Source organism: Rhincodon typus, chromosome 27 (assembly GCF_021869965.1).
Source record: "Rhincodon typus isolate 14 chromosome 27, sRhiTyp1.1, whole genome shotgun sequence".
In the NCBI taxonomy this organism is placed as follows: domain Eukaryota; kingdom Metazoa; phylum Chordata; class Chondrichthyes; order Orectolobiformes; family Rhincodontidae; genus Rhincodon; species Rhincodon typus.
In genome coordinates this window covers 5,069,128-5,085,812 of record NC_063358.1, presented here as the reverse complement: position 1 = coordinate 5,085,812, position 16,685 = coordinate 5,069,128, and the positions used below count along the sequence as shown (strand labels likewise).

At 41.6% G+C, this 16,685-nt stretch overlaps 1 protein-coding gene across 9 annotated transcripts in view; it reads right to left on the bottom strand.

Annotated features, from left to right (window-relative positions):
- Positions 1-16,685, bottom strand: part of LOC109921159 (polycomb protein SCMH1-like) — a 176,571-nt gene that overhangs the window by 98,841 nt on the left and 61,045 nt on the right. For 6 of the 9 annotated variants that reach the window (XM_048613229.1, XM_048613235.1, XM_048613228.1 and 3 more), the window contains one exon: positions 13,764-13,834. The exons of the other annotated variants lie outside the window; for them this stretch is intronic. In XM_048613229.1, the coding sequence (XP_048469186.1) occupies positions 13,764-13,834 (71 nt within the window). The remainder of the gene's footprint in view (positions 1-13,763; positions 13,835-16,685) is intronic. 9 annotated transcript variants of the gene reach the window in all.

Sequence of the window (16,685 nt, the reverse complement as noted above, 5' to 3'; positions counted from 1 at the left end):
TAAGTCTTATCACACCATAGATCATTAGTCACAATTAAGTAGCCTTTTACAAGACTACTTAATAATCCTGAGAAAAGTCCGTAGGTATTAATTTTAAGCCAAGACCATGAATGTTCAATTGATGTGCCCCCAGCAGTAAAGTAATTTGTAGCTATCCTTTAGTTCCCAGTGAATGGATGCCTCTCCCATTCGCTTTCCCACAGCTTGTTGCCTTCTAAGATGTTGACAAAGACAGGGAAAGACAGAGCAAGCCTTCCAGACCTTCTGTTACAAATCCAGCATCTCTTCACACTGCCCAAATGTTGCTGCCTGATATGTGTTTCCTTTGTGTATCCCGATATCTGGCTTCACTTTTTATTCCCCCTCAAACTTGATAATTTGCAGCACCTTCATCTCACTGTGGAACTTAAGATGTAAAACTTGTGAAAAAGATGTAAACCAGCCCTAGATACAAAGCTGAGTGACTGCTTTCATCAGTCATTCTAATGAGGTGTTATTTTCGGCTCTGGGTTTTGTTTATTGAGGATTTCATGAACTTGTCTCAAACCAGGCAAGTGATCAGTGTTATCTTTATTCAAACCATTTTAGTCCATGAAAGGTCCCAGGTTTTAAAGTCAGATGATGGTCTTTTTTACAGCCAAAAGCACATTGTCTATCCAGCAGTTCTACTTTTCTTTGGGTTCTATCCCAACCTATTGTTTACGCCTTACCCCCACCCCCCACCCTATGTTCTGCATATAAACCAATATTTCCTAGCTACCATCAGTTCTGAGGAAGGGTCACTGGACCCGAAATGTTAACTCTGATTTCTCTTCACAGATGCTGCCAGACCTGCTGAGCTTTTCCAGCAACTTCTGTTTTTGTAAAGGCATATATAAGCAGGAATAGGCCATTCAGCCCCTTAAGCCTGTTCCACTATTCAATGAGATCTATGACCTAATTGCGTATAGCTACGTTTGGCCCAGATCCCTTAATTCCTTTGCTTAACAAAATTTCTCTCTCTCAGGTTTAAAATTAACAACTGATCCAACATCTACTGCCATTTGTGGAAGAGAGTTCCAAAGTATCAAATCATACTCTCTTGTTTAGGCTCATATATAACTGCTAGAATTATTGGATAGAACTTACTTAGCAATTTAGACTGTCAAAATATCTCAAATGCTTTCGAAATGCAGTGATTTCAGGTCTCAGGAATAAGATGAAGAACCACTGGCTTTTTTTTATGCTGGTAATGGATAAGGGAGTAATATTGCCAGAGACACTGGAGTGCTCCACTCTCTTCAAGATCACTCAGTTCCAAGTGAATACACAGATGGATCTCAGCTATAATCCTTATTTAGACAATGGCGCTTCCAATGTACTAGACTGTCAGCCTAGATCACGTGCTTGAGTCCTGTAGTCAGACAGGCATAGAAATATTGAAAACAGGAGGAGTAAATCATTTGACCCTTGGCCACTGTTCAATATGATCATGGCTGATCATCCGACTCTGTTCCCTGTTCCTACTTTCGCCCCCATACCCTCTAATCTCTTTAGCCCCGAGAACTATAACTCCTTGCAGATATTCTATGTTTTGGCCTTGACCACTTTCTGTGGCAGGGAATTCTACAGGCTCACCACTCTCTGGGTGAAAGAATTTCTTCTCATCTCAGTCCCAAATTGCCTATTGTGTATCCTTAGAATACTTAGCTACTCAAAGTACATCCTGTTAATCCAAGCCAGCAAGTTCTGTACACCTACTTATTAAAAAAAATAAAACTAGGCATGGTGCACTTAGTGGGCTGAACTTAGGACAGATATTTATTTTTGTTTGGGAATAAATTTAACTCTGCATTAATTTCAAAAGGATGAAGAATCTTTGTTCGACACATTTGAAATTCTCATGGTTTGTTTCAAATCCATGTGACCTTGCTCCTTCCCATCACTGTTATCTTGGTCAGCTTTATAACCCTCTGACATAACCATAGATCATAGATCATAGAATCCCTACAGTCTGGAAACAGGCTCTTCAGCCCAACAATTCCACCCAGACCTATCCCCAATAACCCACTGAACACTATGGGCAATTTAGCATGGCCAATCCATTAAGCCTGCACATCTTTGGACTGTGGGAGGAAACCGGAGCACCCGGAGGAAACCCACGCAGACACGGGGAGAATGTGCAAACTCCACACAGACAGTCGCCCAAGGGGCCAATCAAACCCAGGTCCCTCGTGCTGTGAGGCAGTAGTGCTAACTAGTGAGCCACCGAGCCACCCCTCCAATTAACCATGTCCCTCCAATTCTGGTATCTGTCTGTCCCTGATTTTAATCACTCCAACACTGGTTACTCCTATTTCTTTCAGCTGCCTAGGTTCAAAACATTGGAATTCGCTCCCTAAACCTCTCGACTTCTCTTTCCTCCTTCAAGACATTTCTTAAAACCTACCAGTTTGACCAAACCTTTAGTCATCTGCCTTAATCTCTGTGACTGGGTGTCAAATTTTATTTGGCAAAGCTCCTGTGAAACTTCTTCAACAATTTTACATTAATGCCACAATACAAATACAAGTTGAGTGTTCCCCTGGCTCAGTGGTACTGTCTCTACCTCTTGAAAACTGGTTCAAGTCCCATCTGCTCCAAAGGTGTCTCATAACACAGCAGAAGAGTTTGTTTAAAAATATCTGCAAATACAAGTTGCTGTTGTTACTTTTAACACTTGCTTTTAAAGATTTTTCTGAAGCCAGATGGATTTCAATTGGCAGCAAAAAAACCACAATGCTTTGGAATAATAATTTCCGGTCTTATATTATTGTATTTCAAATTATGCAACCCACTTTAAAATGTGCTGATTTTGGTAGTTAAAGCAATCATTAGAGCTCAGCACGTTTAATGCTAATTCTGAATCTCTGACTTGTTCAGCAGGTTAAAGATTAAGCAATGAGCCTTGCTTCATTTATTTCAGACACAAGTCTCATCCTTTGAAATGTAGCAACAATTCAGCAAATCGACTAAGAGAGGGGTGTACAGAGGAAACCCAACAACATCACAAAAATTGCCAAAGCCAACTGTCAAAGTCATTCTTTTCAATTGTTCTTGGGACACAGGTGTTACAGGCTGGGATAGCATTTATTGCCCATCCTTAATTGCCCAGAGGGCTTTAAGAATCAACCACATTGCTGTGGCTCTGGAATCACATGTAGGCCTGACCAGGAAAGGATGGCAGATATTCTTCCCTAAAAGTTCATAACAGAATAACATGGGTTATTGCGACAATTGATAATCGTTTCATGGTCACCATTGGGCTAGCTTTTTATTCCAGATTTTTAAAAAATTGAATTTAGATTTCACCATCTGCCATTATGGAATTCAACACAAGAAGGTATCTCTGCAGGGATGACATTTCCCCTTGCTGAGGTATGTGACAGAAGGGTTTCAGAACAAGGGGTCACAGTCTCAGTCTCCAGGCTACATGGTAGGTTATTTTGGACTGAGAGGAGGAGAAATTTCCTCCATGGAATTTTCTACCACAGACAGTTGTGGAGGCCAAGTCACTGAATACATTTAAGAAATAGGTTTCTCGAAGCTAAAGGTGATAAGGGGTTTGGGGAGTGGGGGTATGCCATTGAGATAGCGGATCATTAATGACTTTGTTGGATGGTGGAGTGGGCTTGATGGTCCGAATAGCCTACCTTACTGCTATTTTCTACATTTTTATTTATCATTTATAAAAATGATTTGGATGAGAATATAGAAGGCATGATTAGTAAATTTGTGGATGACACCAAAATTGGTGGCATAGTAGACAGTGAAAAACATTTTCTGAGATTACAGGGGAATCTTGATCAAATGGGTCAATGGGCTGAAAATGGCAGATGGCGTTCAATCTGGATAAATGTGAGGTATTACATTTTGGTACAACAAACCAGGGTAGGGCTTATACAATTAGTGGTAGGGCCTCGGGTAGTGTTGTAGAACAGAGGGTGCAGGTACGTAATTCTTTAAAGTTTGCATCATGTATAGACAGGATGATTAAAAAGGCATTTGGCATGATTGCCTTCAGTGCTCGGTCCTTTGAGTATAGGAGTTGAGATGTTATGTTGAAGTTGTATGGGACACTGGTGAGGCGTCTTCTAGAATACTGTATCCAGTTCTGGTCGCCCAGTTACAGGAAGGATATTATCAAGATGGAGAGGGTTCAGAAGAGATTTGCCAGGATGTTGCCAGTATGGAAGGTTTGAGTTATACGGAAAGGCTGGATAGGCTGGGACTTTATTCACTGGAGCATAGGAGGTTGAGAGGTGACCTCATAGAAGTTTATAAAATAATTTAAGGTATAGATTGGGTTGACAGTAGGTGTCTTTTCCTTGGGATGGGTAATTTCAAGACTAGAGGGCACATTTTTAAGGTGAGAAAGAGAGATTCAAAAAAGACAAGAGGGGCAAATTTTTTTTTTACACAGAAGGTGGTTTGCGTGTGGAATGGATTTTCTGATGAAGTGGTGGATGTGGGTACAATTACAATGGTTAAAAGACAGTTAGATGGATATATGAATAAGAAAGGTTTGGTGGGATAAGGGCTAGGAGCAGGCAAGTGGGACTAGTTTAGTTTGGGACTATGTTCGGCATGGACTGGTTGGACCGCACGGTCTGTTTCCATGCTGTATGACTAAGAAGCAGTGCTGAGCTCAGGTGACGGCTGGATTGAGGTGGTGAGTGTAAGACAGGGTTAAATTTGGGATTTCCACTTTTTCTTGTTAAAGTAATGGGAAATTTCAATGGATTGAGGTGAGAGAGGATGGTGTTGGGCCCTGTTCACTTTCTTTCATGCTGATGACCATCTCTTCATGCACATAACGCCATAGCCCAGATTTCGAATGGGAGTAAGGACAGGAAACAGCGTCTCAGAGGACCTGAGCTCAAGCAGTTTCAGTCCATAGCTCCCTCTGGTGCTCGGCCATGATGTGGAACCAGTGGCTTCAACATCCATGGACCATGTGGGGGAAAATTACCTGCTCTCCCCACCCTCAGCACAATCAAGTGACGTTTGTTTTTAATCACACATCTCAGGGCTATGGTTGCAAGATGGTACTGGCTCCAATTAGATACACATCAGAAGCTAGAAGTCACCCATACAAGCTCATACAAGATCGGGCTCTTTGAGAAAGTTCATTTGGGATGGCAGAAGTTATTGCAGTCAGTCAGTCAAGTGTAGCAGGAGAAAATGGCACAAAACTCTCATAAACCATAATTTATGAGTCACTCTCTAAGCATCAATATGGACTACAGAGACCTCAGTGGGATGTAGGGCTGCTGGAGGTTAGAGAGATAGGAATCGCTGGTGTGTATAGCTTGGACTACAGTCATCCCATTTGAAATCCTTGACTGATAAGGTCTCAATTGAGCTCGGGCTGTTTTCTGGCTGAATACAGGCAAGACTAAATCTAAAGCCCCATGCGGAGAAATACCAATCTAAATAAATCCATTACACCAGTATAAGATTAAATGGAACTTTGATTCCTTTCTCCTCTTGACTTGCCAAAGCTATATCCAATTTGTTAGAAAGAAGTAATTTAAGCAGCACACACACAACTGACCAAGTTGAAGAATGTTGCTCTCTCAGCCTCATTTCAGGCCCAAACATAAGCAAATGTCTGTAAATTGGAGAGTACTCAATCAGGCTGTAAATCTCACTGAGGCAGTGTCTGGGTTCCGCTGAGTTAGTCAGCGTTGGATAGGTATGGAGTATAGCCAAGTGTGTGAAAGGAAACAAACTCAGAGATGACCCAGGAGATTTTAAATTTTGTAAACTGACCAGCTCAGCAACAACCCATTGTATCACTCATCTAATCAGAATACAGAAACTCAAGAATAAAAATTATGCTGCCACTAGCAAAACCCACTGCACAGTGAATAACTAACAGAAGAATTCAAACCACTACAGATTAATGACCGATAAGTATTGTCAAATACATAATTAACACTGAACCTCATCAATTGTAAACTATGAATGTGATAACGTACTGCGTCCAGAGAATACATTTTTTTTAAAGTCACCCTAATTGCAAACTGAGTTTTGATTTTGTCATACTTGCACTCAGGTGATGCAACAATGTTTCTGCTCAAAAAAAATCAGAACAAGTTAGGAGTGATCAAAATCAGATTGAACTGGGGAGTTGCAAATGATATTAAAAGTAGCTGCAATTAGATACTTTGATAAAAGATACACAGTACTAAATCCAGGTTATGTGGGAGTAGCCAAATTCCCAAAACATTTGCTAAATTGCTGCGAAACAGCCTACAATTTCATTTTGTCAAGAGTCATTAACCAATCAAAAGTCTGAATGTATTTGAAATCTGCAAATTGACTTTCTCTATAAAACAATCACACTAGCCATCTCCTGACAAACTTGATCAGATGTTATGTCACATTTAGCCACACAAACTTATTTCTAAACCACTGGTTTCTGATATTTCTAAGAGTTTCAGGATGTGCAAACAGAATGTCAAATCATACAATTAAGATATCAAAAGTGGCTCATTTTATTTGGAAAAGGCTAAGTTTCTCTGATTGAAATATTTTTAAACGAGGTGTCAATAACAAGCTATAGAGAAATGGTAATCTAAAAAAATCTAAAATCTAAAAAATAGGCATAAAAATTCAAAAGAAAAAATGATGAAACTCAGTAATTGTACCCACTCCTGAAAATAGTGCCAAACACTGACAAACTGTGAATACCTCTACCATGTAAAAATGTTTCTTTTTCCAACTTGTCAGCCCTTCTTGATTAATTTTATAACCAGTATGTCTATTGGGTTTATCTTTCATGAATTATCAGTGGCTTGGTTTATATGGGTCAAACTCTTCATAAGTTCAAGAGAAAGGGTGTTTGAAGGTAAATCAACTGGAAAATCAAACATAAATCCAGGTTCAATCTCGCCCACTCCTGTTGTATCTGCCTTTAGAAATGCATGTGTAACTCACAGCTCATTGTCCGACCCATTACCCTGCATTATGGGTGCTGAATACTGGTAAGAAACTTAGAATGAATGACTGATTTTATTGTCACATATATTTGGAAAAATACCATGAAAAGTGCTTTGTCGCCACAATCCGGCACCATTTTGGATCACAAAATGAATAAAAAGAAATTATTTAAATAGAGCTTCATCTTCTGTTGAATTGAAAAATAGAAAGGCAGAAATTTAAGAAATAATGTTCAACTTTACAGTCCTTCTCATCAAGCATGGCTCCGGGTTTTCTGAAGGTCTCCGGGGTTCCGGTCTCCGGGCCACAATGAGTCCCAGCTCCGGGTCCAACCGATACCCCGAGACTACCCAGCTCCGCTACTGCCACCACCTTCCTGACATCGCTAGAGGTCCCTGCTCTGGGCCTACCACAAGCATGAGCTACCACTGCAGCTGCTGCCTTCACCATAAGTCCCCCTGAAGCCTCCTCTGTGATGACATCTCCATCACCGACAAGAAAGTGGTGAAGAAAATGACAAAGAAAGACAACGAAAAGGAAAGAGACAGAAGGATGTGGCTGACCTGGAGCAGACGGGCTCAGGAATCCAAACGTCACCTACCTTGCCAGCTCTACCTTTTTGGGATTGGGATTGGGATTTATAATCACATCTAATCAATGACTTTTGCACTGTAGAATTATGGTGTCATGAAGTCATACAGCATGGAAACAGACCTTTTGGTTTAACTACTCCACGCCGACCATGTTCCCAAACTCAATCATTCCACTTGCCTGTGCTTGGCCCATGTCCCTCCAAACCCTAGATAACAAGGTATAGAGCTGGATGAACACAGCAGGCCAAGCAGCATCAGAGGAACAGGAAGGCTGACGTTTCTTAGAAGGGACGTTTCTTAGACCCTTCTTAGAAGGGTCTAGGCCCGAAACGTCAGCCTTCCTGTTCCTCTGCTGCTGCTTGGCCTGCTGTGTTCTTCCAGCTGTACACCTTGTTATCTCAGCTTCTCCAGTACCTGCAGTTCCTACTATCTCTGAAACAATTTTAACCCCACTGCGAAGCCTCTTCTAAGGATGCCTACCCTGAAGAAGTTACCCTCCTCCCTCCAGACAAACCTCAGTGGATCTCTCTCCCACTGCAACTCTCTCGTAATCTCTTCGGCCTTGAAACTGCTCGACCATGTCCTGAAGCAAACCAGGTACTACAGCCACATCACCTTTCTTAGTACCTGCCTACAGAACCAGATCATCCCCATTTCTTAAGAAGGGTCTAGGCCCGAAACGTCAGCCTTCCTGTTCCTCTGATGCTGCTTGGCCTGCTGTGTTCATCCAGCTCTACACCTTGTTATCTCAGATTCTCCAGCATCTGCAGTTCCTACTATCTCCCTTCAAACCCTTCCTCTTCATAAAAAACAAAAGAACTGCGGATGCTGTAAATCAGAAACAAAAACAGAATTTGCTGGAAAAGCTCAGCAGGTCTGGCAACATCTGTGAAAAGAAATCAGAATTAATGTTTCAGATCGGGCTCTGAGGATGGGTCACCGGGCCCAAAACGTTAACTCTGATTTCTCTTTGCAGATGCTGCAGACCTGCTGAACTTTTCCAGCAACTTCTGTTTTTGTCCCTTCCTCTTCATGTTCTTATCCAAAAATCTTTAAATGTTGTAATTTTATCAGCATCCACCACTTCTCTGACAGTTCATTCCATACACAAACCACTTTCTGTGTAAAACAGTTGCCCCCATATCCTTTTTAAATCTTTCTCTCTCACATTAAAAATATACCCCCTTGTTAAGAACACCTCCACCCCAGGGAAGAGATCTGTGCTACTCACCTTATCCATGCCCATCATGATTTAATAAACCTCTATAAAGGTCACCCCTCAGCCTTCAACGCTCCAGTAAAAAAAAATTCCAACCTATCCAGCATATCTTTATAACTGAAAGTCTCCAGTCCCAGCTACATTCTGGTAAATCTTTTCTGAACACTCTCCATATACATTCCACTACGAAGGAAAACCAGAAGTGAGGCAATCCATCTCAACGGACCCCAGAGTTTAAAACTCAGGTGGGAAAACACACTGACGCGTCATCGGAGGCTGCACTGAGTATGTTACCAAGCACGGTAAATAAACGGCTGCGAAACAACAAACCAGCTCAGCGAGCCAACCAACCTCAACTCTCCAATTTAATATCCTTCCTATAGCAGAATGACTAGAACTGTACACAGTACTCCAAAAGAGGCCTCACCAACATCCTACACAACTTCAACATGAATCCTGTATTCAAAGGTTTGAGCAATGAAGACAAGCGTGCTAAATGCCTTCTTAGCCACCCTGTCTACAAAGAGTTTATGTACCTGAACCCTTAGGTCTTTCTGTTCTACAACACCACCCAGGACCCTACCATTAATTGTACAAGTCCTGGCCTTGTTTGTTTTACCAAAATGCAATATCTTGCATTTATCCAAATTAACCTCCATTTGCCACTCCTCAGCCCAAATGGTCAAGATCTCTTTGTAATCTTATATAATCTTTTCCGCTGTCCACTATACCTCCAATTTTGGTGTCATCTGCAAACTTACTAACCATGCCTCCTAAATCCTCATCCAAATCATTTACATAAATGACAAACAAAAGTGAACCCTGTATCAAACCATGTGGAACATCGCTGGTCACAGGCCTCCAGTCCAAAAGCCCTCCACCACTACCCTGTCTCTCACCACTAATTTTGTATCCAATTAGCAAGCTCTCCCTGAATCCCATGCCATCTAACTTCACTAATCAGTCTACCATCTGGAACCCTGTCAAAAGCTTTACAAATGAATATGTAAACAATGTCTATCGCTCTGCTCTCATCAATCTTTTTTGTTACTTTATTAAAAAAACTCAAGCAAGTTTGTAAGACACAATTTCCCTTGGACAAAACCATGCTGACTATTCTTAATCTGACCTTGCCTCTCCAAATCCATGTAAATCCTATCTTTCAGAATCGCCTCCAACAACTTACCCATCACCGAAATCAGGCGCACAAAACTATAGTTCCCAGGCTTCTCCTTACAGCCTTTCTTAAATAAAGGCACAACATTAGTCACCCTCCAGTCCTCCGGCACCTCACCAGTGGTTATAGATGGCCAGGAGCCCCAAAATTTCTTCCCTAACTTCCCACAACATCCTGGGATGTACATGATCAGGTCCTGGAGATTTACCGCCTTTATGTTTTAAGACCTCCAGCAATTCCTCTTCTGTAATGTGAAGAGTTTTCAAAACATCAATGTTTGTTTTCCCAAAGTTCACTAGCCTCCATGTCTTCCTCCACAGTAAAAACTGATGCAACATATTCTTTTGGATCTCTCCCATCTTCTGAGGTACAACACAGAGATGACCTTGTTGATCTTTAGGGAGCCCTATTCTCTCCCTAGTTGCTCCTTATATACTTGTAGCATCTCTTTGGATTATCCTTAACCTTATTTGTCAAGAGTATCCCATATCCCCTTTTTGCCCTCCTCATTTCCCTCTTAAGAATGCTCCTATGCCTTTTATACTCTTCAAGAGATTCATTTGATCCCAGTTGTCTATATCTGATATACATTCAAGATGTACTTGAATTCTGATGCTATCAAGTTGGATTGACTGAATTAGAAGGTCTGCCTTCACAATTCTTAAGCATTAATATTCTCATACCACGCTGAACAACAGACCATATTTTGTGATTTACTCCACAGTTGTCTAATAATCAAGAACACTGCACAACTTTAAATCCTGGTACAGCATGTCAACTGACTTAGGAAAGATATTTCTGGAATTTATAAAAAAAGGCTTCAAGTCATATTAATGTGAAACAATGAAACGACTGCCTGTAAAGCATTGAACACATGCAGAAATAAGGTGAACCACGACCTCAGGCCAATCAAAACTTCAACACGGAGTTGTTTAAACGACTAGATTTGTCTGAAGTCAGTTCACTCTGAAAATATTAAAGGCAGCAGTGAATCAGCCCAGTCAAGTACTGCCAACAGAGTTCCAAATTCCTTCTGTCACACTTGCAGGAGTTTACGGCAAGCAATGCAGGATGCTCACACATTCACTTAATTTCTGATTCCCTGTACAGGCCACAGTGATAAACCACTAAAGGTGATTAATATCTGCTGACCTTCCTTCCATCCTAAGGTCAGAAGTCGGGATGTTGACGTATGTACAATGTTGAACACCCTTTGTAACTCCTCTCACACTGAAAATGTCTGTGTCTATTGTCAACAAGACCTGAACACCATCCAAGCTGGAGATGATAAATTGCATGTAACATTCATGCCACATAATTGCCAGGCAATGACCACCTCCAACAACAGAGAACTTAACCATTGACCTTTGACATTCAATGGTGTTACCATCGCTGACTCCATGACTATCAACATTGACTAGAAACTGAACTGGGCCAGCCATAGAAGTATTGTGACTACAAAAGCAGGTCAGAGCCTGGGATTAACAGAGAATGCTGGAGAAACTCAGCTGGTTGGGCAGCATCTGCAGACAAAGAATCAAGGTCTTTATTTCTCTTGGCAGATGCTGCCAGGCCTGCTGAGTTTCTCCAGCATTCTCTGGGTTTGATTCAGAATTGCAGCATCCACAGTATTTTGCTTTCATCAGGAATACTGTGGCAAGTAACTCACCTCCTAACTTCCCAAAGCCTGTCCACCATCTACAAGGTGCATGTCTGGAGTGTGATGAAATTCACCCCACTTCCTCTCCAAGTCACTCACCATTGTGACTTGGAATAAAATGTACTGTTACTCCTTGAATGACACGGGGTCAGAATCTTGAACTTCCTAACAACCACATGGACTGCAACAGTTCATGAAGGCAGCTCACCATCTCCTTCTCAAGGGCAACCAGGGACGGGCAATAAATACTGGCCCAGCCGGGTGATGTCCCTGTCCCGTGAGCAAATATAAAAAAGAAGTCCTTTTTAAGTACCATGATCATCTCCATTGACTAATTTAGACGTAGCTTAATCTGACGTATCAAGTCACCTTACAGACTAATAAAATAATAACTTGTACAATGCTTTAACACAATGAAGCAACAAGAGCATTCTGAAACAAAACTGGACTAAGCCGCACCATGAAAATATCAGGCAGATGACCAAAACTTTGGCCGAGGGGAAGTAGGTTTAAGTTGTACACTACAAAAAAATTTGTGATCATTACATGCTGAACCAGTGTATATACACATGCAGTCTGTAAAACCACCACAGGTTCAATCATCGGCTTGTGCACAGGGATTTGAATGATGTTTAAACCACAAATGTGAAACTGAAGGTTTTACAGATTTCAAGCTTATTTTTACAGTTTGGAGATCTTAGAGACTACGTTTCCTTGTTACTGTTCCCAATGCCAACCAATTTTACATATCCCATCCCTATTTCAGCCCATTAATTAAGCTTCTTGCTCAGTTTACCCTAGATTTATTTATTCATTCATTCATTCACGTGGGTTTCACTGGCTAAGCCAGTATTTGTTGTCCATTCCGAACTGCCATTGAGAAGAGAATACTGTTGATCTCCTTTTGAGCCACTGCAGTTTGCACCCTGTAGGCACATCCACGGTGCAATTAGGGAAGAAGGTCCAGGAGCTTCAGCCAGCAACAGTGAAGGACAGGTGATGTCAGGATGGTGAGAGATTCGGAAGGGAACTTGCTGATGGTCAGGTTTTCATGCACCTGCTGCCTTTGTCGTTCTATGTGGATGGAGGATGTGGGCTTAGAAGATACTTTCAAATAAACCTTGGTGACTTCCTGCGGTGGATCTTGTAGATGGTACACATCAACACCACTGTGCTCTGATGGTTGGTGGACTGCATATTTATGTTGCTGGATGGAATGGCAATCAAGTGTCTGGGACAGTTTCAAACTTGAGTGCTGGTGTACTCAAAACAAGGAAGCGGCTAGTAGGGTTTGGTGGGGATCTCAAGACCAATTGGAACCAGGAAATAGGTGGCGATGATTATATGTCAACTAAGGGATAACTGCATGAGCATTTGACTGAGTGCATACATGGAGAATAGGAGATCCCTGAGCCACTATGGTAGTGCACCTAGCTCTGAGCCAGGAGGCTCACATACAAGTCCCACCTGCTCCAGAGGTGTGTTATAACATTAAATGAACAAAGAACTGCAGATGCTGGAGATTTGAAACAAAAACATAAATTGCTGGAGAAGAGAGGAAGAGTCACTCGAAATATTAACTCAGGTTCTCCCTCCATGAATGCTGCCAGATTTGCTGAGTTTCTCCAGCAATTCCTGTTTTTAAATGTTAGCACGTCTATAGTAAGTTATTCATATAAAGGGGGAACAAGCAATCAAGTTTTGTTGGAGTTTGTGAATGCGATGGAATTAAAACTGATTAGAAAAGATTATGGCTACACTCTAGCTAAGCAGCATTTAACTACTGGTATTTAATTCTCCAACTATCTTCCTTTATGCTGGGTATGACTCCACCCAGCGAGGAGTTCTCCCCCAATTCCCTTTAATCTCACGTTAATTTCTCATTATCAGCCCAAAACGTTTTGTATAATTAGAATCAAATAACGGTTCAGCACCCTTCTGAAAACAAATGAAAAGCACATCACAGTCTTACTGAGATATGTCTGATGGCCAGACAGATATCAATTATGGCTCGCTTCACTCATTTTCATAATTAACATCATACATTGTACGAGGTAACATTTGCCGATTTTCCCTGTGAATGCCACAACCAACCTCAACTCGATACAAATTATCACAGCACTAAAATGAAATAAAAGCCTATTTCACCTGCTTAAAGCAATGGGGAGGGGCAGCAACAGCGCCTGTCTCCTTAAGGTATTTGTCCCAACTGAAATGACCTGAAAGCAGAAATAAAATGGTGAGTAAATTAAATTCAACAACAACAAAAAGGAAAGAAAAATGGGAAGGAAACATTATTTAGTCTACAAGTTCCCAAATCTAGTCACAAACCCATAAATTCAGAGGTAAACCTTGGGAATAGTGAATCATGGACCTAAAACTGACACTGGGGCTAAGATCAAACTGGGCTGATATCCTGATATATCACTTGCAACTCAAAGTATCTGAGAAACACTGAAGCAGTAGGACAGTAGTTTTAAAAAAATACACAGCAAGGTTGAGAAAAATTGGCAGAGACACCCCACGGTAGATTTCATCAGATATCCAATGTTAAAATATCTTGATGTTACTGAAACGAGCTAAAAACTTTGATATTGATTCACTGACAATACAACCAGATATGATTGTCTGCTTTAATCTCTTTTTAAAAGTCACCGTACCATCAAAAAAAATGCAGATCAGAGCTGTGCGACACAAAGCCATAAACATTTTTATCATGTCCTGACTTATTACTGGCTCAGAACATTGGAAGAAATAGTGGGTCAATGCTACAACTGTTGAACACAGGGATCGTTGAGGGAACAAAAATCAAACATCCATTCCAAATACAGGTTGGAGCAAAAAGGAATATTTTCAATTTTAGTTGTGGCTTGAGCTACAGAAAGAACTCTCATTTAGTGATACAGGACTACTGTCTATCTAGACAGAAAGACATATTTGTGACATCATTGTCTGAAGATAATATCTACCAGTTTGAAAATCACATTAAATGAATTAATGTTTAAACTTTTGAATAGGAGAGGCTCAAACAAATCACTGGATTACCAGCCAGTTGGATTAAGATGTTTAACTCCCTGATAATCCAACAGACTAAAGGTAATAAATAGTTGGAAGATTCATTTGAATTTATTGCCAACTGTTACCAATAGATACATTCTCTACTTTGAAGTCTTCCCGAAATGATCGTAACCCCATTGAGTCACCACGCTGCATTTCGGATTAGTGCCAAATCTGGGTGTTAAAATTGTTGCTCTCTTTGAAATGGTGAACTCTTGTCTCTTGACTCCTAATAAGTGCAAGGTGAAATGTTTCGAAACTGTAACTTTTACTTCAGCCATTATTACTTGTTTGTCAAGACATGTTCAAGGTCGTTCTGGGTACCAACATTCTCCTCAGTGTTCAAATTCAGATCAATTGTTCACACAGGGAGTGGTTCAAGTCTGGAACACACTACCTGGAAGTGTGGTGGGGGCATTCAAGAGGGCATTAGATGCTTATTTGAATAAAAGCAATAAGCAGGGTTATGGAGAAAAGACAGTGAGGCACTAAGTTGCAAAGGGTAAGGGGGCTAGACAGAAATGCGGAATTCTAAACACAAACACATTAGCCACAGCCTTATTGAATGACAGGCCTAATTTGAGGTCTCCTTCTGCTCTAATTTCAACTCTACCAGAGGGCGGCTATAAATCCAGCCCACGGTTTAAGGGGCAGGGGTGCACAGACATCTTGATGGAAGAAGAGCGATGGTGAGGTTCAGTGAAAATTCAAGTTTAAAGTCGGAATGATTGAAGGCACAGTCACCAATGTTACCATCATAAAAATGGGCACAAAAATGCTGTCAATCTAGGGAGTCATAGTATTGCAGAAAGAAGTCAGAATGCCCATCGAGTCTGACGTGCTCTCTGGAATATACGAATGAGTGATAAGTTTCTCAACCCCATTCTCCCACTTTCTTCCTGTAACCCTTGATCCCCTTAACAATCACGAACCTACCTATCTCAGTCTTAAATATACTCAATGACCCGGCTTCCACAGCCTTCTGTGGCAATGAATTCGATAGATTCACCAGTCTCTGGCTGAAGAAGTTTCTCCTTATCTCTGTTCTAAAGGGTCTTCCCTTTACTCTAAGGCTGTACCCTCAGGCCCTAGTCTCTCCTACCAATGAAAACACCTTCCCAATGTCTATTCTGTCCAGGCCATTCAGTATTCTATAAGTTTCAATGAGATCCCCACTCACCTTTCTAAACTCCATCGAATTTAGACCCAGAGTCCTCAAATGTTCCTCATATGTTAAGCCTTTCATTCCTGGGATCATTCTCGCGAAGCTTCTCTGGACCTGTCACTCCCCCGTCCATCTCTGACCCAACTAAAACTTTTAGAGAGGGACCTTGTACTAATTGATGCCCTTTAACAGCCTACCAATCATCAACTGAAGGCCTCATTATATCTGTTGCCAGTATTTTGTAGGCAGGAAGCCAGCCAGCTTTACTTGCATAGGCTGGTTGAGGGAACATTCCTTTGCTGTTGTCCTGGAGGTCCATCGGGGCAGCAGGGTGGCTCAGTGGTTAGCACTGTTGCCTCACAGCGCCAGGAACCCAGGTTCAATTCCACCCTTGGGCGACTGTCTGTGTGGAGTTTGCAAATTCTCCCCATGTCTGCGTGGGTTTCCTCCAAGTGCTCCGGTTTCCTCCCACAGTCCAAGGATGTGCAGGCTAGGTGGATTGGCCATGCTAAATTGCCCGTAGTGTTCGGGGATGTGTAGATTAGGTGAGCTATAGGGGGATGGGTTCTGGGTGGGATGCTGTGAGGGTCAGTATAGACTTGTTGGGCTGAAGGGCCTGTTACCACAGTGTAGGGATTCTATTATTCTATGAACCCCTTCCCCACGCCCAAGTCAGTCATTCTCTTGCTACCTTTAGCCCTCCTCTCTGACCTCTTCAACTCATAGAGCCCAACTCTGCTTAGCAGGACTCAGCCCCACTGACTACAATGTGGTCAAAAAGGCAACTCACCACAAAAAGGGCAATTCTGTATGTGCAACAAGAGCCATCCTAGTTAGCAATCTCCACC